We start from the raw sequence: 24,318 nt of genomic DNA, 5'->3' as shown, positions 1-24,318 counted from the left end.
ACTGATGAGGCACAGGTGTTTCCTCCTCCGAGGGCGTGGGCCAAGGGTGTGAACCCATAATGAGTTCCGCCCTGGCGAGAGAGAGAGAGAGAAACAGCTGGTCAGCGTCCAGCTGAACCTCCAGGCAGGGACAGTACCCCCCCAACGGGAGCCTCCCGGCGACCCCCAGGCTTCTCAGGATGAGCGTCATGGAACGCCTGCACCATGTTCCTGTCCAGAAGGGCCGCGCACGGGATCCAAGACCACTCCTCCATTCCGTAGCCCTCCCAATCCACCAGGTACTGCAAACCACGCCCCCTGCGCCTGACATCCATGATGCGCGAGATGGTGAAGGCTGGATGGCCATCGATGACCCGGGCGGGCGGAGGGGGCCTGGAAGGAGGGCATAGGGGGCTGGAAAGACAGGGCTTCACTTGAGAGACGTGAAAGACATTGTGGATCCGCATGTTCCGGGGCAGCTTAAGACGGACCGACACTGGGTTCACCAGAGAGTCAATCTCAAAGGGACCAATAAAGGTAGGAGACAGTTTCTTAGACTCAGCTCTAAGCGGAATGAATCTGGTCGACAGCCAAACCTTTTGTCCGGGTGCATAAACTGGTGCCGGGGTCCTACGGCGGTCCGCCAGGTGCTTGTTCCGTTCAGCCGTGCGGAGAAGGGCAGCCCGTGTGGCCCTCCAAGCGCGCCGAAACCTCCGGATGTGCTGCTGGACAGAAGGTACGAAATGCTCATCCTCTACAGCCGGAAACAGAGGTGGTTGGAAACCCAGAGATGCCTCAAAAGGGGACACTCCGGTGGCAGAGGAGGTGAGGCGTACTCAATCCAAGGGAGCTGCTCGCTCCAGGTGGTCTGATGGGTGGACGCCACGCATCGGAGGGCCGCCTCAAGCTTCTGATTGGCTCGCTCCGTTTGACCGTTAGTCTGCGGGTGAAAGCCAGAGGAAAGACTGACCTGAGCTCCCAGGGAGGAACAGAACTCCTTCCACACGCGAGACGTGAATTGCGGACCCTGTCCGAGACTATATCCACCGGAATTCCATGGAGACGGAAGATGTGGTTCGTCAGGAGCTGTGCGGTTTCCAGGGCCGTGGGAAGCTTGGGAAGGGCAACAAAGTGAGCTGCTTTAGAAAAACGATCAATGATAGTCAGAATGACAGAGTTACCTGACGAAGGTGGCAAGCCCATGACGAAATCGACAGCGATGTGGGACCAGGGACGGCTTGGCGTAGGCAGGGGCTGAAGGAGACCAGAGGATGGCTGATTAACACCTTTGTTCTGAGCGCAGACTGAACAGGCCGCTATGTACTCACGGACATCCTTGATGAGGGAGGGCCACCAAGCGCTGAAGGAGTGAGTCAGTGCGGTGGACCCCCGGGTGGCAGGTGAATTTTGCTGTGTGTACCCAGTGTAGCACCTGTGACTGGACAGAGGAGGGCGCAAAGAGTAGTCCAGGAGGACCCGTTCCTGGGTCTGGTTCTGTTCGTTGGGCCTCCCTAATGGCTGATTCAACCTCCCACGTCAGGGCCCCAATGACACACGAGGGGGGAATGATGGGAGAGTCTCGAGCAGTCTCCTCGGAGGCAGCGAATTGACCAGAAAGAGTGTCGGATTTGGTGTTGCGGGAACCTGGCCTGTAGGTTATAGTAAACTGAAATCTTGTGAAAAACAGGGCCCACCTAGCCTGGCGGGCATTAAGCCGCTTCGCTGACCGGATATATTCCAAATTTTTATGGTCTGTCCAAACTACAAATGGCTGGGCAGCGCCCTCCAGCCAGTGACGCCATTACTCTAGGGCGAGCTTAATGGCTAACAGTTCCCTGTCCCCAACGTCATAATTTTGTTCAGCAGATGAGAGACGGCGAGAGTAGAAGGCACAGGGATGGAGCTTACCCTTCTGTTGCTGGGATAGAATGGCCCCCACCCCTGTGTCCGAGGCATCCACCTCTACGACAAACTGCAGGCCGAGGTCAGGTTGAACCAGGATGGGTGCGGAGGAGAAACGAGCCTTCAGGAGGCTGAAAACCCTTTGTGCTGACTCCTCCCAGCAGAAGGGAACCTTAGGAGATGTGAGACGAGTTAGTGGGAGAGCAAGCTTACCGTAGTCACGGATGAAACGTCTGTAGAAATTAGCAAAACCCAGAAAACTTTGGAGTTGCTTACGGTTTGTCGGGACGGGCCAATTAATGACAGCTTGGACCTTAGCTGGGTCGGGCCTGAGATTACCCTGTTCAATGGTGTAGCCCAGGAATGAAACAGTGGTCACATGAAATTCACACTTCTCACCTTTCACGAAGAGACGGTTCTCGAGAAGACGTTGCAAAACCAGCCGGACGTGGCGTTCATGTTCAGAGACGGAGCGTGAAAAGATGAGAATGTCGTCAAGGTAGATGAACACAAAGTGGTTAAGGAAGTCTCGGAGCACGTCGTTGACAAAGCCCTGGAACACAGCTGGGGCATTGGTTAGACCAAACGGCATAACGAGGTACTCAAAATGGATAAGTGTGTGTTAAAAGCCATCTTCCATTCGTCCCCCTCTCGTATCCTAACCAGATGGTACGCGTTACGCAGATCCAGCTTTGTAAAAACTGTGGCCCCTTGGAGCAGTTCATAGGCTGATGTCAGTAGTGGTAGTGGGTATTTGTTTTTGATGGTGGTATTGTTGAGGCCTCGATAATTTATGCAAGGTCGTAAGCTCTTGTCCTTCTTTGCAACAAAAAAGAACCCCGCCACAACAGGGGATGATGACGGGCGAATCAGACCTGCGGCGAGCGACTCGTTAATGTACTTTTCCATGCTGTCCCGTTCAGGCTGTGAAAGACTGTATAATCGGCTGGTAGGAAGTGGGGTGCCTGGGAGAAGATCAATTCCGCAGTCGTACGGCCGGTGAGGGGGAAGAGAACATGCTCTATCTTTACAAAAAACCTGCTTAAGATCGTGATAGACTGAGGGCACAGACTAGAGATCGGGTGACTCTGATGGTGGGGGGTTACTCTGAGGGTTCGCAGGTGGAGTTACGGCTTTTAGACAAGACATATGACATTCCTCTCCCCACCCTAGAATGCTTTCCTTCCTCCAATCCAGGACTGGGTTGTGTTGACGTAACCAGGGGAACCCTAAGACTAGTGGTGTGAGAGGAGCCTTAAGCACAAATAACTGCAACGTCTCAGAATGATTACCAGAGAGGGTTAATGATATTGGCTCCGTAATGTGGGTGATATCCGGGAGACGCTGCTCACTGAGGGCGGTAACTTGGAGTGAGTGTGGCAGTGGTTTAGTGTTTAGTTTTAATTCTTGAGCGAGGGACTCATCAATGAAATTCTGCTCTGCACCTGAATCAATTACTGCGTGGAGTGGGTGAGAAACAGAACGAACCGTTAGTTTAGCCGCAAGCATCAAGCGAGGAGGAGATTGTGAACAGGAAACCTCACCCACCCGTACTCTCCCCTCTACTGGCGGGCGTGGTTTTTTGGCTGGTCAGGACAGGAAACGGCCATATGGCCCTTACGGCCGCAGTAGGAGCACTCACCAGCTCTCCAACGCCGTTGTCGCTCTTCCGGCGTTAATCTGGAGCATCCTATTTGCATGGGTTGCTCACCCTCGTCTTCATAATTCCTGTCCCGTTTTCCCATTCTACTTGCCGTACCTCCGCCGGAGGCCATCTCCTCTCATCCTAGAGGCTTCTGGGAGTTGTAGTCTGTAGCGCCGCGACGCGCTCGCATGTTTTCATCCACCTTTACACACAGGGTCATAACATCAGAAAGAGTCACAGGCAATTCCCTCATAACTAGCTCCCTTTTTAGCTCGTCACACAGGTTATTCAGCAGAGTACTTATTAGTGCCGACTGCCCCCACCCGGTCTCCTCAGCCAGAGTCCAAAACTCAATCAAGTAGTCGGCCATGCTCAGTCTTCCCTGCTTCAAATTAAGCAGTCGGTGAGCTGCCGCTTCGGCCCCAGTGCCTCTCTCAAAGACATTTTTAAACTTAGCGAGAAAATCAGCATAGGTTATTTTGGGGTCAGTTCTTAATACAGCCTGCGCCCAATTTAATGCTTGACCGCGTAACAACTGAAGAAAAAAAGCAATCTTAGCCTCATCGGTCTCATAAGTCCTCCGTAGCTGTTTGAACTGCAACGTCACTTGTATTAAAAAACCCGCAGTCTTGCGGAACTCACCCGAGAATGGCTCCGGTACGGGCAGCGACCGCTCCGGAGGCTCCGCATGGGCAGACGTTGAAGGAGCGGAGGACCCGGGCGCAGAGGGCTCATGAGCCGGTAACTGTGAAGTGACAGGTGGAGAAGGGGTGGGCGGGCTTACCAGCAGTATCCGTTGAGCGATGACTTGAGTTAGTGCTGCCAGCTGCTGATTAATGTGCTGTAACATTCGTTCGTGCCGATCCAAGACAGCTTCCGTGGAGATGACCGGCTGCTGGGTGCCGGCTGAGTCCGCTGAGTCCATGATGTGGCTGGATCGTTATTGTCACAGTGTACAAGGTGGACTCACGCGCTGGACTCCGGGGATTGATGCACACAAGAGAATTTATTAATGAACAATGTCCAATGAGTGTATATACAAAAGGTGCGGGGCAGTGTTATCTACAAAGGTGCGGGGCAGTGCTATATACAAAAGGTGAGAGGGGCAGGGCTCTGGGGGAAATCCAGGTGAACACTCTCATCTCTCTCCAAACAATCCAAACATGAATCCACTCGAACACCAGGGAAAACAGTCCAGAGGGTCTGCACACAAAGAAACGCTCGTTAGATTCCAAACACACAACTACATGGAAAAACACTTGCTAGACGCTCGACTTTCACTGACGCGATTCTCACAACGATCCAGCGAAGAACAGCCGTTGCTTCCTGGCTTAAATGCCACCCACACTGATGAGGCACAGGTGTTTCCTCCTCCGAGGGCGTGGGCCAAGGGCGTGAACCCATAATGAGTTCCGCCCTGGCGAGAGAGAGAGAGCGAACTAGAGAGATAGAGAGAAACAGCTGATCAGCGACCAGCTGAACCTCCAGGCCGTGACATACCTTAACAATTTTACAGGCACCATAACATTTGCCACAGTTTCTCCTGACCTTTTCACATCAGTCACATGTGCAATTGCCAAGCGATGAGCGCAGGGCCCACTAGAGGGCCTCGGGTCACCCTTATGAATTCGGTTTCTGATTCTCAAAGACATTCACACCAGTGGCCTTCTGGACGTCATTTTGTAACTCTAGCAGTGCTAATCCTGTTCCTATTTTCACAAAGGAGATACCGGTCCTACTGATTAAAGTTAAAGACCTTCTACGGCCTTGTCTAGCTCTCCTAGAGTAATTAGCTGTCTCCTAGAATATCCTCCCTACTCTTGAGACCTTCTGGCAATGGTGCATATTGATGTGTCGTTTTGGAATAGCTGGAGTACTTGTAGGTTTGCCTCATGCTACCAGTCAGAAAAGATGAGGAGGAAAAAGATATCAGTGGCTTCCACCTGTAAAACCATTCCTGTTGTGGGGATTGTCTTGTTGTTACCCCTCTAGTGCACCTGTTTATGATGTTATTAACAACAAAGGAGATGAAACTGATTAAGAAATCCTCTCAGTTTAAAATGTGTTTGAGCAGTGTACTGTACAGATGAATGTTAAATGTTATAATATTTAGTTAATGTAGTAACCAGAAAACAAGGGCTGTTTGACAAATGTGTATTATCAGTCCTTCCATGTCTGTTGCTTTAAATCACATGGTAGCAGATCTATTACTTACAATGTATAAAGCTACACTGCTGTGTTTTATGTCTCACATTTGGAAACAACACTTAGTATCATTCAGCTAGAGTCCTTCCCATTGAATCTGGGAAACTGATACACTGAACACTGAACTTTCTATTATTATAAATATTTCTTCGCTTTAATGTTTTTTCCACAAAAATAAGAAAGTTTGTTGGATATTATAAAAATGTGGACATTTATTTGAGAACCAGATATTCAGCATTTCAAGATCTGTTTCATAAAAGACAGTCTTGGAATAATGGCTTCATTTATTACAGAGGATTTCCTTATTTGATTGAAAATAATGAAATCAGTCACAGTCCAGTAAATATTTTTGGCGCCATGAGAGTATGAATATTCTCAGCCCTGCTCTTTGGTCAGATCTAAAGCTGAAACAAGTTGGTGGCCTTGTTGGATGAAGCCAGCAGATATTTAAAAGAGCAGCTTGTGTATACAGTTGCTTCATCTGTTGCCCAGCAACTGCTCTTGTAGATATGGCTGTTTGAGAGGCTTCAGTATCTCCGACAGAGATTAAGTTTCCATGTTTTGTGACTGTGCAAATGAATGGGATTGCTGTTGTTTCACTGAACTGAAATCCTGCTATATTCCCAAATCTCTCTTGCTGTAATATCATAGAGTATTTAAGTAGACATCATTGTACTATTATATAAAGACTCTCCATGTCTTTTCTCACACAGTCATTATATTGTATCATTCAGTCTATATTCTTTTTGTATGAGGAGTGGTAGTGCCCTGAATCAGATTAAATTTAACATTACAAAGTTATATCTGAATACTTTCTCCCAATTTCTTGATCATATTTTCACATTGTTATGCAGAATGAGATATACGAGGAACTGCCTATCCACTTACATTTACTGAAATGATATTGAGAGATCAGCCATTCTTGTTGCCTACCACAATTCTACACACAGACCAATGGAAAATACATTTTGTTAGCAATCTGTAAAAAATGCATTTGCATAAAGCTACATCTGTCACAACAAATATGTCAAACTAGTGACAAATTGATCTGCAAGGTCCAAGTTATGTCACCACTGACCCCTATGCCCCATATTGTAGTAAAACAGCTGAAGCACAACTGTGGTTTGAAATAGGAGCAAATTCTGTTATAATTGGAACACAGTAGTGCTGCGTCACTAGAGCCAGGCCTTTAATACCTCTCTGACAATGAACAACGACTGTCAAAACTGAATGACTAATTGTGGTGGATGTTTTCATATCATCTATATAAGCACCAATGATATTAATGTCCCAGTGCCATCAAGCAAAAACCCACTACTTGAATATTCAATGTAACTATAAACAAAAATAAAAATTAGTCTTAAACGTCTTAAATTAAATGAAAATTAAACTTAAAAGTCTTAAATGTAAACATAGAAAAAGTTTCATTATTAGATTATGAATCACAATATTCATTATATTTTACTTTTACTTATACTTTATATACGGCTCTTCTTACTGCTGTGGTTTTTTGAGATTGAAGTCATTATTAACCATGTCCTAACTACAGCATCACTGTCAAAGCTCAAAATGTGGTCAGTGAAAATTTTCCTAGCTCCTAATGCACACACTGAGTCCAATATCAATGACAGGATCTGAGAAAAAAACTATACAGTGGAAAGGATCCTGTTTTTGTTTCTAAACGAGAACATTAAAAAATCGGCATGATGGACAGCAAGAAATTCAGGGCTTTGCTGAAGTCCCATAATACCACCTTTGGCGCCGCCTATGTTGCAGTAGCCATAGCATTTTTCTTTCAATATTTTATGAGTTGTGAAAGTATTTACAATCATTGGAATGTTTTTTTCCTCATGGCTCTATGAAGAAGTTGTCTAAAATCATTATAATAATGACTTTATACATATATATGTTTGTGTGTGTGTGTGTGTGTGTGTGTGTGTGCGTGCGTGTGTGTGTAATAAACCTTTCATTTGATGGTTTCATAAATTTGTAAAGCGCAGTATAGCAAGACAAAACAGGTCACTGTATGAGGGGAAAAAGGTATAAATTCCACATTTCTGTGATAGACACTGAAAACACTCTGAAGACATGTTTGGTCCACTTTTGTCAGGATTAAGGCTCTGAATTAAACATACAGGCATTCCAGCATTCCAGCTGAGAAAAGCAGCTGGTAAGCTTTGAGGCAAACATCTCATAAGCCTGTGTGCTGCTGGGATAAACAGGTACAAACCATTCAAAGACACGCTCTAAACATGGCATCAGAGGCACATCAGAAATACAGAAATAGACCAGTCCAGATGAACAGGAGAGGATTCTGCCACCAAGCCAAGTGCTCTGTGGAGAATGGAAGGTGGGTGGGGGTAGGGTTATGAATAGCTTGGAAACTTCCCTAATCTCCCAGTCAGAATTCCAAGCCTAGCTTGTGAGAAGAAGGCATAGTGCTCATCCCTGGTTTGGACGTGTACTGTGATCCCCAGCTATTGTTTGGTGCAGACATGGAAACCTTATAAATATCACAAAAATAGGCCAAGCAATAATTCATATTGATTTTTCCCTATTTATACTTATTATAGATGGGGAGATGTATCATAGGTTGTCTTATAGGTTACCTATGTTATATTATCAAGAGGTATATTTCACAGCTAATCATGCCATTTTGTAGCCCATTTCAATCGGAAGCATGTGCCTAATTATAATCCTCTTTGATTTTTGGACTAGACTGGTGTATCTGATGAACCCCTTAAAGAACACAAGAAACACTGATTGTCTAAATCACATATGATAGTCATCCGTTGCATGTACTATGGTGTATCTGTATTTTCAAGTCAGTGCCATTTTTATTAGGAGTGCTGGCATTCAGTGTGTAGCTTCATGATTTTGTAAGGTCTGTCTGAATAAAAGGCAAAATTGCAATCTCTTGATTTTTTCCCCTCACAGACACATGTAAGCGGTGTCGTCTCTGTGCAGAAAGACCATTTGCAAATTCCATTTTCTCGAAATAGATAGCTAAGACTTTATGACTAGATTTGGATTTTTTAAATGTCTCAACTAAAATTTAATTTAGAACTAATGCATTTTTGTCCAGTAACATTTCAATTGTAACATAAAACAGAGGTCTAAGCATCAAAAATCAACTCCCCTCATGTCACATACAGCACCTCTTTATCATGTTGTAAACTTATTGTGTTTTGATTAATTTGAAATTGCTTGCTTTGCTTCAGTAGAGTGTGAAATGCACTTTCCCTTTTGTACTTTTTCAATTTCTATCATTGTAAGTATGGGGAGAATATGGGGTGGGCAGAGAGAATGAACACATGGATGTCTGGTGTAATTAAGACACTGAAGTATTAGAACAGGCAGTGCCTTCACCAGCTATAATTCATCAAACATGGTCTTAATTAAACTGTTTACACAGATGTCTGCTAGCTGGTTCCTCCAACAGTCATTCCATTATAACAACGCAATATTGTTACTCGACTCATAAGAAAAGTTTTGTGTTGCTGTTCACTACACTCCATAGGGTAACATAAAATGGAAATTAATTCTTATTTCATATTAGCGAAATCAAACAAGCACACTTTGGAAGCTGGTTTGATTATGGCCCCATTTTTTAGAGTGGCAGCTCTGTGAAAAGAGGAAAGCACTAATATTTGGACATTAAATACTAACACTGTTGGTTGTCTCGCGTGTGTTTAGTCAAAGTATTGATTCCAGGAATTCACAATACATTCACACAAATTTTAATTATGAAGTACAGTAGCTGGCAGTTCAGTGGCCATTCCCAGGTCTGATGCACATGTCCAAGAGAGAAACTGGCGATTAAGAGGAGAGATAATACTCAGTGGTGCATCTGTTTTTAGCCAGTTAACTAAACACAGATCTTCAGTCTCAGTCACCCTTTGCCAGTGCCATAGGAAGAATGTAACTGCTGTCTCTGTCACTCTCCTTTATTGGCCCTGACCACACCAGGGGTCTGCCTCCCCTAGTTCCCACTATTATCTCATGGATTAAGGACTTGCTGCCTTGCTGACCACCCTCTCATCTTTTGTTCACATAAACAGTCACTGCACCAGACACAGGCATGCAAGGACTATCCCCAAGGAATAACTCCATGGAGTTAAAAGGGAAAATTTAAGTAACATTTGTATAACTGAAATTGTGATCCCCCCCCCAATCCAGTCTGGTGATTGAACAACAAAACAGTGAATGAAATGTAGAGCGCAACTACAAAAAAAAGGAAAAAAAGAAAAGAAATCAGCATCAGTTAAAGTTCTGTTCACACAGGAAGTGATGTAGAAAAGTGGTAGAATTGAAAACCACCAGTCCATTCACCATAAAAATTGACTTCAAGCAACTATGTTAAAAATAATCACTGGTGACAAAAAGTGGGCGAGACCCAAAATAAAACTTCTCAACTTCTAGTTGCACAACTGTGTGCAGGATATACTCAGGGACATATGACCTGGTAGTAAATATGTTAGAAGGTTATATAAACAACAGAACCTGGACTGTCCACCAGCAACTGCAGTCAGCTTCAATACAATGGGTTATGAACATATCACCTTCAGTGTGCATGCAGCTTAAAACTGAAAACTTGGTTCAGAAGTGGAGGTATACCAAATGTATAGCTTAAAAAATATCATAAATTGTCTCTCAGAGAAAAGCTGGGTGTGTCTGTAGCACCATTGTTATACTGGAAAGTTTTTCTTTCTCTGCTTTGAAGTTGACAGAAAATAAGTTGTTTCAGAACATTTCAGATATGAGTATTTACTTGGAGGCCTTGATGGAAAAATACTGGACTGAAATCAAATATACATAAAAAATAAATAAATAAAAGAATATTGATATTAAGCATAAAGAGGCTAAAAGCCTTTTCAGGGCTCACACCTCAAAGTCCATTAAAACTAATGGACTTTGAGGTCATCACATTTAGCATCCCATTTTTGTTACACGTAATGATTTGACTAAATATGGAAAAAAAAACATATTGATCAATGCAGCATTAAACTAAGGTTGACCTTACAATTCAATATCTTACATGCATTTAGGAAGAACCCTAAGGCTTGTGAGCACAATGCATGAATAGATTATTGTAGCTTCAAATGATCAATATTCAATGTCATTAATGCATGAACTTGACATTCTGACAGAAAATATATTATGTTTCAGGAGGTCTCATCTGAGAGAGACAGAGAACTATAAATATGCTTGTGATCACCCTGTGGTTTATACCTCTATATGTTCTTTATGTTTCCATTGATGCTACTGATTATAATATGAAAGGAAATGCTTCAAAGTTTAATAGGGATTTCTAGATCTTTCCCATAATGTTTAATTTCTTACCTTTTTGACAAGAAATGTATTGTTTTTAGTAATCAGCTCATATCTGACATGTCAGACATGTGATGCCGATTGGAGTTTTGTGGTTTTTCATCATATTTTGGTATTTGACCCGATTCTGTCCCTTGACGACAGATGACTACCAGGTTCATTAACATTTCCTACCACCTTTATGCTGTTAATATCTATCAGTATTGTTAATTTGGGTATTCTGATCAACACAAATTAGGTAGCTCAGTTATTAAGCAATTGTTGCAAATAAGCAGACAGACACTATAGAGGATTGACAAGCTGACTGGTTCAGTCATTGCAGTTGGAGTGATTTACTGATTGATGACTTGTTTGAAAGAACTTTGATGGTAAAAGCATCAAGAAAATGAACTTTGATGGTAGAAGCATCAAGGATATGTCTTCTCTTATTTTGTTAACATATGTGAACACCCAAATGACAGTTTAACAAAGCTTCTGTACACAAAAATGAACTTTGTAGTGGTCTCTGCATAGGCAATCCAACATAATGGTTTACTTGTGCTTAAATTTAAATATTCCAGTTATCTGCACTTGTAACACTTAGGTAAGGATCAGTGTTCTAAGGACCAAGTACAATTGTGAAAGCGGGTATGATTGATATAGATTAATTTGAAGCTTTTGGTGGGAAAAATGATGACAATCATTAATAATTAGTAATCGCCTCAAATAAATCGTAAATGTGGTATGAATGTGTGTGCATTATTATTATTGTTTTATATACTTGATAAATATACCTTTTATATATTGTCCATATATGGTGTGTCAGTACAAAACTGGGCTCTCTTGCAAGTTTTTTCATGTTTCCATCTTGCTCAAATGTGCACATGCACGTACGCATACCAAAAGACGACAAATTAGCTGTCAGTTTTACTAGCTATGTGACCTTAAAATGAAAAGAGAAGAGAGATAATGATCTTAGGCTAAGGACAACTACACACACACACATACACATACATACACAGGCACACTTAAACTACACTGTCCAAGGACTTTAAGCACTAGATTGACAGATCAAGGAGAACTGGCATTGAGACAAAGAAGGGTAAATGTGATTATCGCATGACAGGCTTTAGCTTTCTTTAACTGAGTTGATAAACTGTGAGGCATGCATAAAATTAAAGTTGCTATGATTAAAATTGTGTCACAGAACAGCACATCCTATATACCCTCTCTTCCATAAATGAAATGAATATTTTGTTGGTTAATTTATCATTCACTGAAGAGAATTATGGAGCAGTCATCTACATAAAGCCAAATGACATATTACATATTTATAAACCATACTCGTAATGGAATTGCATTGCCCGTTTTCACCTTTTAACCTCATAAGGTTTACTATTGGGAATATAAAGGAAAACATTTATTCCACACATGATCGTGCCAGTTAAATAAAAAGAAGTAAATGTGCTATTATTTTAAAACTCACTTAATAAAAAAAAAATACATATCAGCGAACTGGAAGAAAAGACTATTTGCTATATGAAAAAGACCCAAATGTAATAAGAAAATACCTTAACTGCAATACGTAGCAGCAGTTCCCCTTTATAAGCAAAGACAGTTTTCTTTTCCCCATGCCCTCCATATGCATAAGAACCTATGAGCCAAATCCTTTTGAACACTTTCTTTAGTTTTACTTAAAAAAATCAGCTGATGTTAGCAGGGAACAAACGACTTTGGTTAAACGACTAACCACTTTCATCAACATGATTACAGCAGTATTGCTTAATATATTTAACTCTTATGACTCATCTTTGCATTATCACTAGTATATGACGAATTAATTAAGAGTTCCCTTAGGATCTATGAGGGCTTGGCAGGTTTGTAAATGGCAGCATGCAATACAAGCTATTGCTTGTCTGTCAAATTTAAAAAACTGCCAAACACCTGCCATTGAAATAAGGTTTGATAGATAATCCTTCTGTTATTCTGAGAATGAATTATTATAAAATGAATACATGCAAAGCCTAGAGACAAATATTAATACTTTTGACTTAGCTGCACCATTGTTCTAGTGAAAAGAATAGCCACCCTCCCAGAAAGAAGTGATTCCCAGGCATTCAGCATTTAGATAGCAAGCTATTTTAGTCTATCTCCCTCATGGGCTGATCACTGGCTATGCTCTGATCCCTTTGTCCATCAGAGAGACAGAACATTTTCGGGCTAATGCAACTGGACCCTCACTAATGACAGCAAATAGCCCTGTCGGTTAGATGACAGCAGCTGAGAACAATACTTAATGTTGACATCACTTGCTATGCGGATCTATTTTGGGTTTCTTCCTTTTATAGTGTGGTGGCTGAAATTGTTGTCTAGCCCCCTAGACAAAGCACATATAAAAGCCTTGAAAGAGGAGTTCCGGGATCACTTTCTATCTGCTCAGGCTCTTGTTCATTTCTCAGCAAGCGTCAGCTCGCCACTGAATTGCCTTGCAACATGCCACCAAAGAAGATTGAACCAAAGAAACCTGAGCCCAAAAAGCCAGAGCCTAAGAAAGATGCAGCTCCAGCTGCTAAGCCAGCGCCACCTCCAGAGCCACAGCCTGAGCCACCCAAGGAGCCTGAGTTTGACCCCAAAAGCGTCACTGTTGAGTTCACTGCTGACCAGATTGACGAGTTCAAGGAAGCCTTCACCTTGTTCGACCGCACACCAACTGGAGAAATGAAGATCACATATGCCCAGTGTGGGGATGTCATGCGAGCTCTGGGCCAGAACCCAACTAATGCAGATGTGCTGAAAGTGCTTGGTAAACCACGACCAGAGGACATGAGTACTAAAATGGTGGATTTTGAGACCTTCTTGCCCATGCTGCAGCATATCTCCCGCGCAAAAGATCAGGGCAACTTTGAGGATTTTGTTGAAGGGCTGAGGGTTTTTGACAAGGAAGGCAACGGCACCATCATGGGAGCAGAGCTGCGTCATGTGCTGGCAACACTAGGAGAGAGGATGACAGAAGATGAAGTGGACAGATTGATGGCTGGACAGGAGGATGCAAATGGATGTATCAATTATGCCTCCTTTGTAAAGCACATTCTCTCTGGCTAAAAATGGACATTTAATCAAAAAGACTTAATTTTACAGAATTTCTTTCTATATTTGACCAGTTAAAGGTGATTTTGTCATTAACGCTGTGACATGTTGCATGTTAATTCAGTGAAGTCCCAGTCAAAGAATGAGGACTTACATAAAGAAAAATCAACGAATAAAGGAAATATGATCACAATCTGCCTCATGAATGTAATTTAAATACACCCATCCTTTTAAATTTGATGAGATAACCATGGGAGCTTGAGAATGCCAATGAAAGTGATGATTTAATGTGCATTCAACTTCTCATATCAACTGTGTTAATGTGATTAGTCCAAAGTACTGTGTGAACATACACACATATACAGGATTTATCTACATCTCAAAATAAAACATATTTTGTTCTACTGACAAAAAGGTTTAAAATGAGTATGCTTGTCATTGTGGTTAAGATTCAGTTGCAGTGAACCAGGGCACACACACACACACACACACACACCTACACACACACACACAGACACACACACGTGCACACAGAGAGAGAGAGAGACGAATCCAGTTTCCTCTGAAAATTGCAAGTACCAGGAACTTTCTTCCTCATCACTTTTGCAGTGGCTGATAAATCTTCTGTTTAAATCAATGAATTAAACCTGCATGGCCTTTCTCAGTGAATCATATATAAGTATGTTTAGCTTGAAAATTTTATTAAAAAAAAAAACACTTTGTAGGATTTAGTTGTCTCTAGCATTGAGTTACAGATTCTATCCAACTCCCTTACCGATCCCCTTCCAAGCGTGTAAGAGAACCTGCGCTGGCCTTGTCGGGAGCAAGCGGTTTATCCACCAAAGTGTTTGAGCTCTGGGCACGTTTTATCAAGTTAAATTAAAACTAGTGGCACTATGTTTTAGGAATGAGACTAGGCCCTAAAAAGAGTAGATAAATCAAACAAAGACTGGGAACAATAGGTGTCCATTTCTGACTTTAGTTTAATACAAAGGCTTCTTTGGAAGATTGGTGCAGTTATGTCCTAGATTTGTTATATTTTAAAAAAAAAAAGTTTTCAGTAATAATAATGACATAGTAACTAATTATTTATAAATGATAATTATCAGTATGAACTCACCAGTCGCATCTTAAACACTTTAAGCTTATAATAAATAACTTCTGGTTCTCTGATGATTCTAAATCAGAACAGACACAAGTGTTCGGCCACTCCTGTTTCCTTTTTTCTTCATTACCTAGGAACCCCCATCAACATAGCACACAGACCAATGAACATAGAGAAATAGATATGCTCACTACCAAGAGGCATTATTAAAAATTCCATTTTCCATTACCGTATCTACTCCTTTTTATATACTATGTTCTGACACTTTACAAAGATGAGGGTAGAAAATGTGTTTTTTGTTTAAATTAGCAATCCCTCCATGGGTCTTACTTGTGTATTAGTTGTTATGCCTATTGGTAAAAGGAAAATGCTTAGAATTGATTGGTGAGTATTTGTTTGTGGCTTTTTTTTTCATGGATCCCAAATAATTTTTAGGTGCTACAGGTAGCCGCTAATGGTTACATGGGTAGCAACATGGGTATCATTAAAAGCATTGCTACTTTACAAAGCAATACGAAATCTTAAGAAAGCACTATTGAACACCAATTATATATTTATACCACTAGGAACACTAAGTTGGTTAACAGGCAAGCAGATATTGGCTGACTGAGTAGAAATAAAATGCCAGCTGGCTGACAGCTTTAAAGCAACATGTGTGTCCCAGATACATTCTAGTTTGTACCATCTTCTGTCGCTCTCCCTTTTTGTCTTCTTTTCTTCTTGTTGTAAAGCAGCTCTTTGGGGTGGGGGGTTCTAGAGGTGTTTGTGTATCCACCAGCTACCAGATATTGACCAATATTGTTAGCTGCTAAGCGCTTTTGGGTTTGTTTGCTTACCTGCGTATGTATTTCCGCTTTGCCATAAATCAGAAATAACTTAGCGTGGGACAAATCCAGCTTGGTGGCAGGCTGGTGGTACAGTATAGTGAAAGAAAGATTTATAGGCAAACAATCTCAGCAGTGATGGTGTAATTTTTCTATGTCTATTACAAAGAGCAAAAGAGATTTCATAACAAAAAATTAACACAAAATCTAATGTCAAGCTTTCTCAGTGTTTCCTTCTAATTATACATATCCAAAACAAACCAAATAAGAAATATTCAAGAGACACCAGTGACATGCCCAAAGTAACTCAACTGACTTCTTTTGATGCTGACTCTTCTGTTGCTCTGCTCTTAGCCCCTCTCAAATTACAGAGTCTCTCACACTCAAGGATATAGTCTACACAATCTTTAGAGGAAGCTCATTTTCTCCTTTTCTGCCCATGATTCCTGTGTTTGTGGCCATAGAATCAAGATCAACCTTTAGACCATGCAAAGTCAAGCTTTGTGGTCACACTCAGCTTTTTCTTTACCACAGCATCTCCAGACTCTAGTCTGTCTGTTCATCTTGCAATCTACTCTTCCACTACTATTGACAGCCTTGAAATTCTCCACTTGAGGCAGTAACACATCCCCATTCCAAAGTAGGCAATCCACACTTTTTCTGTCTCAGATCTATGGCCCTTGATAAGGAGATTTCCAATCTCCTCCTCAACTGCAAGTTGAAAGCTGCAGAATGTTGCTCATGAAGCTGAAATGATCAAATCATCTGCAAAAAGTGGCAACATGAATCTGACACCACGCTGACCTGTGGTACTAGCCAATTTTCTTTTCTTAGAAACCACAAAAATAAACATCCTGTAATCTTGCAGGCTTTGTTTGTTCTGGCCATTTGAAGTTCATTTAATTTAAATCAATTTAACCTCCTAGGACCTGGCGTCCACATATGTGGACATCACATTTTGGGTTATTTAGACCAAAATACTCAATTTTGCTCTACAAGGGCCTGATATCCTTTTACAAGGACATTATACTGCTACTGTTCTATCAAAATTTTAAACGAATATCCTCATATATATATGTCTTATTTTTCTTAAAAACAAAAATAAAGTAAAAAAAAAATCTGGTAATTCTTTGTTTTTACATTCATATGCCCCAATATGCCCAAATATTGAAGAGAAATTAAAAATGCATGCCGTGGAAGAGTTCGGGTCTTAGGAGGTTAAGGAAGATGGGTAGCAGATAATGAAATGAGAAATACTAAAATGTGAAAATCAGTTGTCTTTCCTTTTAATTACTTGAAATTTCCCCCGAATCTATCCTGTAAGGTTATACTTACAAGGATTCACCTCGAATTAATTTCGATATTGAATTTTGATATTCAGTGTGTGATACACTTTAGAAGCTATTTTTGTCTAACTGTAAAAGAAGCAGAAAGATGCAGCTAAAGAGGCAGAAGTGGCACTTACTCTATGCAGCTGTCAAGCGCATGCAAAGGAGGCTCTAAGTGCACTGGGCATCCAGCTCCATAACTGTATGAGAGCCAGCCAGTAATTTAGACCCATCGTGATTAATCAGCAGCTGTTAGCTTTAAAGTCCTTTGTCAAATATGTGAAGCTCTTGGCTAAAAGGATTCACCAGCTTGTGTATTCATGCTTTACTTTAAGGTTTGCTGTAGGGGGCATTCACTGTGCAAAACGTGGTAGCAACATAGTAAATATTAGTGTTAGAAAGGTGATGCTGCTGTTATAATTTTATAGCCATAATTTTTGCCACCGCTGTAGCTTTGGAGTGCATAATATTAAAATGTCAGACATACAAACTGCTCTCTGCATAGCTTGAGAAGCCCAGGTGGCGGCATAAAACATCAAGTACACACACAAGCACTCAAACTGAAATATCAAGTAGCAATATTTTGTCTCATTTAAAGTGGTAATTTGTGAGATCTTCATACTATACCAAGGGTGGCATGTGGTATTTGGTGCCAAACTGTTTTGTTTTTCATTTCTTTTTCTTTTTTATTGTAGCAGTACAGTGTTACATTTAGTTTTGGTTAAAAACATGTAATGACTGGTTTAAATTACTCTCATAAAAAGAGATTTTTACTGAGAAAGAATGAAAGAAAGAAGTTTTCATGTCCTTTTATTGAGGGTTTTTATTCTTTATTCAAGATCCATTTGATACTTTTTTTGAAGCCTTCATTTGGAGTTTACCATGTGACAACTTATCATCTGGAACACTTGAACTGGCATTTGAACACACTCTCTCTCTCTCTCTCTCTCTCTCTCCCTACTTAGAGATGGAAGTCAGTACACTCACTGGCCATTACATTAGCTACACCTTGCTAGGTGGCATCATGCTGTTGCCTTAAGAACTGCCTCATAGCTTTCAATGCAGCTCTAGAAACATTCCTCAAAAACGTTGTTCCACATTGACACAAGAGTGTAACACTGTTGCAGCAGATTTCTTGGCTGCACATCTGGACTGAGATTTGGTGACTGAGGATGGCATTTGAGTACAGTGAACTGAAACATATTGTCATGTTAAAGAAAACAGTTAGATATGATTTGAGATTGAGGTATCACTGTATCAGTCCGCTAGAAGGACCCATGAAAAGATGGTCATATTGTGGTCATAAAGAGAAGGACATGGTCAGCAACAACACTCAGGTAGCCTCTGGCATTTAAATGATGCTCAGTCAGTCTTAACCTAAGATGTGCACAGAAAATATCCCCCACACTATCACACTAAGACCATACTAAGCTGTTGCTGGAAGGCAGGATTAATACATGCTTTCATGTGGTTTACACCAAACTTTGACCATACCATTCCAATGTCACAGCAAAAATTCTGACTGATCAGACTTCCAATCTTTTGTTATTTTATTTTGGTGACCCCATTCAAAGTCAAGCGTCTGTGTCCTGTTCTTAGCTGACAGGAGTGGCAACCAGCATGTTCCCCTGTTGCTGTAGTTTATCTGCTGCAAGATTTGATATGTTGTGTGTTCAGAGTTGTTCTTATGAACACCTTAATTGCCTTCCTATCAGCTTGAATAAGACCATTCTACTCTGACCTCTGGCATCAACAATGCGTTTTCGCCCAGAGAACTGCTGCTTGCTGGATATTTTTCTCTTTTTTGGCACATTATCTGTAAACCCTAGATTGGTTGTGTGTGAAAATCCCAGTTGATCAGCAGTTTATGAAACCTCAGACCAACCCCTCTGGCACCAAAAGCCATGCCATGTTCAAAGTCACTTAAATCACCTTTCTTCCCCATTATGATGCTTGGTTTGAGCAAGTTGACTTAACCACGACACACGCAATAATGCATTGAACTGCTTTAATGTGATTGCCTGATTAGATATCTGGGATGATGAAAGCTGAACAGGTGTACCTAACAAACTGTGCAGTGAATCTCTTATCTTGCAGTGTCAACTAATTCTCTTCAGGGTTTCCTTTTGATAGCTTTCAAAAACATTATACTTACATGTGTTATCCCCACAAGTAATGTTCCTAATTTCTGAAACCTTGTGTACTGTTGCCATAGAAACCACCAGCCCCAGCTCTGCTGATATTGATATTGTAATGCACAGCACCACCAAGCTTCTTAGCACTAATGACATTAGAATAAATGTGTCCTGTTGACTGATAAGAATTAAGAAATCATGCCAATGCGTCACTTAAAATAAATTACGGCATAGATATGTAATGCACCACTTATTGGTTTAAGACTGATTCTGTTCATAAATTATATTGTTATCTTTTCCTTAAGCTTTTGAGCTCTTAAAACAAAACAGTCATGAGGATTAATCAAATATATGCTATACTCCTGGGGCAAGTGCATACAAAATCGGTGTATTAACTACATCAGTTAAACAATTTAGAATGATTTGTGAAGTATTCCTTTTTAATTAAAACAGCAAGACAGTTATAAATGTGTCCCATTAGCAGAGGGAAGGTAAAGATGTGGGTGAAAAACATAAATCTGTAAAAAGCATGACAAATTTGATAGGTAAAATGTCAGGATCACTGTTTTAATCAATGAGGAAAAACACAAACAGATATTTTTATCTTTTATTTCATATATGTGAAAACATATTACTTGACTGACCACAGAATATGTTCTGTTTTTATTCACAACATCAATATAGTGAGACCCTTCAATTAGCCTTTTAACACAGTCTTGTTTTTAGAATACTCCACACAAAACCTCTATAAACAGTCTCTATCCTCAAAGCTTCATTTCATTACCACTCATTCAACACATACTGTGTCCAGGAATCAATACTTCCTCACCTTGTGCGGAACAGCAGCTAGATTTGATGGAGGGCCAAGGACAATAACAAGGCGTGTCTAAACTTGCTTCTTACAAACATGTGAGCTCAACATTTCAACTGATCAGAGTAAGAGAAATCAAGAGTGGGGTAAACACCCCTTGTGAAGTGTACATACACAGAGAGGCTATTTGGGTATGATTGGATGTACACCTTAGGATTCTGTTTCGGGAATGAGTGTAACTATCCCCCATGTAACAGTACAGTAGAGTTTATTTTGGTATTTTTCAGTTAAACTCCAAAAAAACATACAAATATTACAAATAACAAATATTTTCTATGAAAATGGTAATGGAATGGAAAAAGGTAATGGTTTGATGTCAGTCGGTACATTTTTTTCTAAATAAATAACCTTTAAAATTTACTCCATATGGTTTTAAAATATGTCTTAATGACAGTGTGTATTTGCTTTCTAGAATGCTGAGAGGCAACAGAGACCATAATAATTAACCTTATTTGTCTAAATTTCAGGCAAGAAGGCTGAACCTAGTGTATGTTTGTGTGGTTGCTTTCAAGCCATTATGTCTTGAAAATGTATTAGTGTGCCTAATGAACCTGCGTGCCATCTTGTAGGCAGCAGCCCACTCCCATTTATTTTAATCTCTATTGCCTTAAACTGAAATTCAAATGGTTCAAATGGCTATGCACACCAGGCAAATAGTTAAAATCTCTTTGACTCCACAATTGTATAATACTTTAGCTGTCCAACAAATTAAAATAATAAATAATTTCATTCTTCTTTTCATTTCTATTCTCTCTGCTGCCATGTGTGACCATAAGGCCTGTAACAATGTCTCCTGTAGAGGTGTGTCCTTTGGCAATAAACAAAATCACTGTCATGCAGAGTGTGTGTGTGTGTGTGTGTGTGTGTGTGTGTGTGTGTGTGTGTGTGTGTGTGTGTGTGTGTGTGTGTGTTTAAAGACAGGGGGAGAAAACATTCTTTTGGAAGCAGAGTGGAAATCAAGTAAATCGATACCAGTGAGAATATTTTTGTCTTTCTGTCTCTTTTGTTGCTAAAGACAACTGGTCTAACACATTCAAGGAAGCTTTAACGTTAACATTCATGAAAACTTTATTAATATACTCTACTGTACTATAATAGTAGTAAGATAACATAATACAAGCAGTGAAATAGGGGTGGAAAGTTATCTTTCCTTTGGCCTTGTAATGAAATGAAATGTCACAAAATCAGCTGCCTGGTTTCTCAGTTTATTGGTGTAAAATACATTTCTTGTTGTTTTCAGTGTTTTACCACAATTAAAGTGGAGTCATTTGAATCAAAGAGAGTTATGCAATCAAATTTTGAAAATGCAACTATAATCACATACAGTTAAAAGGATAATATACACACACATATACGTTCAGTTCAGTTCAGTTCAGTTACTAATCACATTACAGAGCAAATTGGATTTTAATTTTTTCCTATTACCTTTCAAAAGTAATTGTCTTCCCAGATGCCATGATGCAGGCCAATTGGTTTCCAAGTACTGTGCCAATGCACACTCGTATGCTTGTAGGCTCAGCTGTATTAGTGGGTATGTGAAAGTGTTTGACATGGAAGCAATGCACATATGTGGTAAAACACTTGAAAAATAAAAACGCAGGAGTCACACTAGGTTCAAGCAGGATGTTAAAAATACAAACAAAAACCACAGAGTGCTGGACTGGTCTGCATAGAATTGCAATGATCTGGTTAAATTACAACTATATAGTCATAAATATCACAGAAACATGTAGCCAAGACAAGTGAAACATTGCATAAACTGCAACAACATGTTAAAGCCATTGCCCTTAACATCCATGCCAATCACTGAGTATCATTTGGCTGTATGTCATATTGATGTCTTGCATATCTACAGGAGAGCACTTAATGTAAATCTATATCCTTAGGACTAATCCTAATTGAGTGTTTTAGACAGTGTTTTCCTTATTTTTCCTGTAATGGAGAAACCATTGTAGGGATTAAAAACACAGCCTCTGGCCAAAACATCTGAGTTGCACTAACAGGAAACACTTTCTTACATTTCTCATTAAATATTGCAAATGTACTTGCTTCAAGTCTGCCTTGAATTCCATGGTGAACCTGACTGTATATTCCCATTTACATTTTTTTCTCTCGCTTTGCCTCACAGGTGTAGATTATCACTCTCAAATTGTGCCTCTGACATTGAACAATTACCCACTGAACCTGTGTCAGACAATTTAAGAAAATGTCTGACTCAGAAAAGGATTTTAAAACTAAAAAAAGAAATAACTACGTATAACCCTCCTATCCCCCTTCAGTCTTCTGGGCATGCAAGCAATGCAAACAAGCATACAAGAAACATATTTGGAAAACATAAATATTTTGTTAAATATGTTTTCAGAAAGGCTCATATAAAATTAAGGATTTTTGGTGATATATTCAAAAGCAGTCTGTACATTATACTAATATAATTACTCTGTCATTATTACAGGGTCCTTACTTTGTCCATGGACAGGCTCTGTGGATTTGAATACTTCACATTTTTACATGTTCTGTCCAATAACTGATCAATATGACTTTTTAAAAAATATTTTTATCTCTGTTGTATCTCAAAAAGAAAAGGAGCATCCAGCTGTTATTTTTTATTATTCATTTATTTATTTTATTTTTTTAGCTTTTTTTTCTTTTTCCATTCTGTCGCTGTAAAGGTCACCATACACAGTTACTGAGTGACACGTTTTCACAGTTTTGGACTGGTTTATCTTAATGGTTAAAACATAACAATATGAATTTTACATTTTATATTAAATTTTATTTACCAATAAAATCTGGAAAAAGTACTCGCTAGGTTTTTGTTTTCCATAAGAAATGTATGTATGTATGTCAAAACAATGTCATTCACCAGACAAGGTGTCAATTTATTTACATTTGACATTTAATTCACGTCAACTTTAAAGCTAAGTACAGCTGACAGCCATGTTGATCCCTTCTACTGACAGAGCTCTTGAAACTGCCTACAATAGTGTTCTTCCAGTCTGAGTGTGAAGAGTTCTAATGCACAGTCCACATAATAGTGCCATTACTTTGTCTTTAATGGTTTAGTGTCATGACAGCATGTTATTTTCTGATAACTACGGGTGCCAGTCTATCAGTAAAGGTCAGGAAGGCCTTTCATTACTGTTTAGAAAATAGTAGTTCTATGAATAACAACTACTATATTGTATGCAGTATTGTGGCAGGCCGGTTGTGGGTAGACTGGTTTTAGTAACAGTGAAAATAGACAGGAGGTTGTGGAGTGGAGAACCAGTGTATTGTTCTGAGTGAGCATTGGGGACATCTGACTGTCAAACGCAACAATGGTTCTGCACCATTGTACAATTATTCACCAAAGGACACAGTGTCTCACTTTTCTCCACAACACTTTTTTTTAGTTACGCGAGCTATCCAAGAATTTGCTTTAAATGAAAACCAACTTTATTGATGTTAACAAAGCAAAAACAATCATTTTATTTATATGAATGCATTCAGCTGTGACTATAGTATACTGAATTGAATACAAAAGTAACTCACAATGCTGCTGTAGTTAGAGCATTCAACAAAATTCAGAGCTCTTTTTCATGTTATAGTACATTATAGTTGATCTCCATCACTGTGGTGCAGTTCTAACATTAGGAATGTTATTCTCACCACTCTTAAGGCATTTTTCATCATAGTCACCTGTGCAAAAGACACTAAAACAATAAAAACGTTTTTTCCACATAAGCCAAAGCATGCAAAATTAGTCACTTCAGCTGGTCTGTTCAACTGGGGTGGCTGTATGCTAAATAATCTAAACAATCCATCCATGTGTACATGTTAGATTGAAAACACATGCGTACAAAAAGCATAGAGAAGGGTGAAAGAGGCAAATTGTATAAAGTGGTTTGGTTGCTCAGGTAGAGTAGAAAATCACTATATAAAAACCAG

The 24,318-nt window shown here is 40.2% G+C and overlaps 1 protein-coding gene across 1 annotated transcript; it reads left to right on the top strand.

The window, feature by feature from the left end:
- Window positions 1-13,480: 13,480 nt before the first annotated feature.
- On the top strand, window positions 13,481-14,537 carry LOC146383844 (myosin light polypeptide 6). The gene has a single exon (XM_084935335.1). The coding sequence runs from the start codon at window positions 13,535-13,537 to the stop codon at window positions 14,141-14,143; it is 609 nt and encodes a 202-aa protein (XP_084791461.1). The 5' UTR covers window positions 13,481-13,534; the 3' UTR covers window positions 14,144-14,537.
- The last annotated feature ends 9,781 nt before the right edge of the window (window positions 14,538-24,318 follow it).

This window comes from Perissodus microlepis, chromosome 7 (genome assembly GCF_051167445.1).
Source record: "Perissodus microlepis isolate ML-2025 ecotype Zambia chromosome 7, ASM5116744v1, whole genome shotgun sequence".
NCBI lineage: Eukaryota > Metazoa > Chordata > Actinopteri > Cichliformes > Cichlidae > Perissodus > Perissodus microlepis.
The sequence above is the reverse complement of the archived record's forward strand: the minus strand, read 5'-3'. Positions and strand labels throughout refer to the sequence as shown.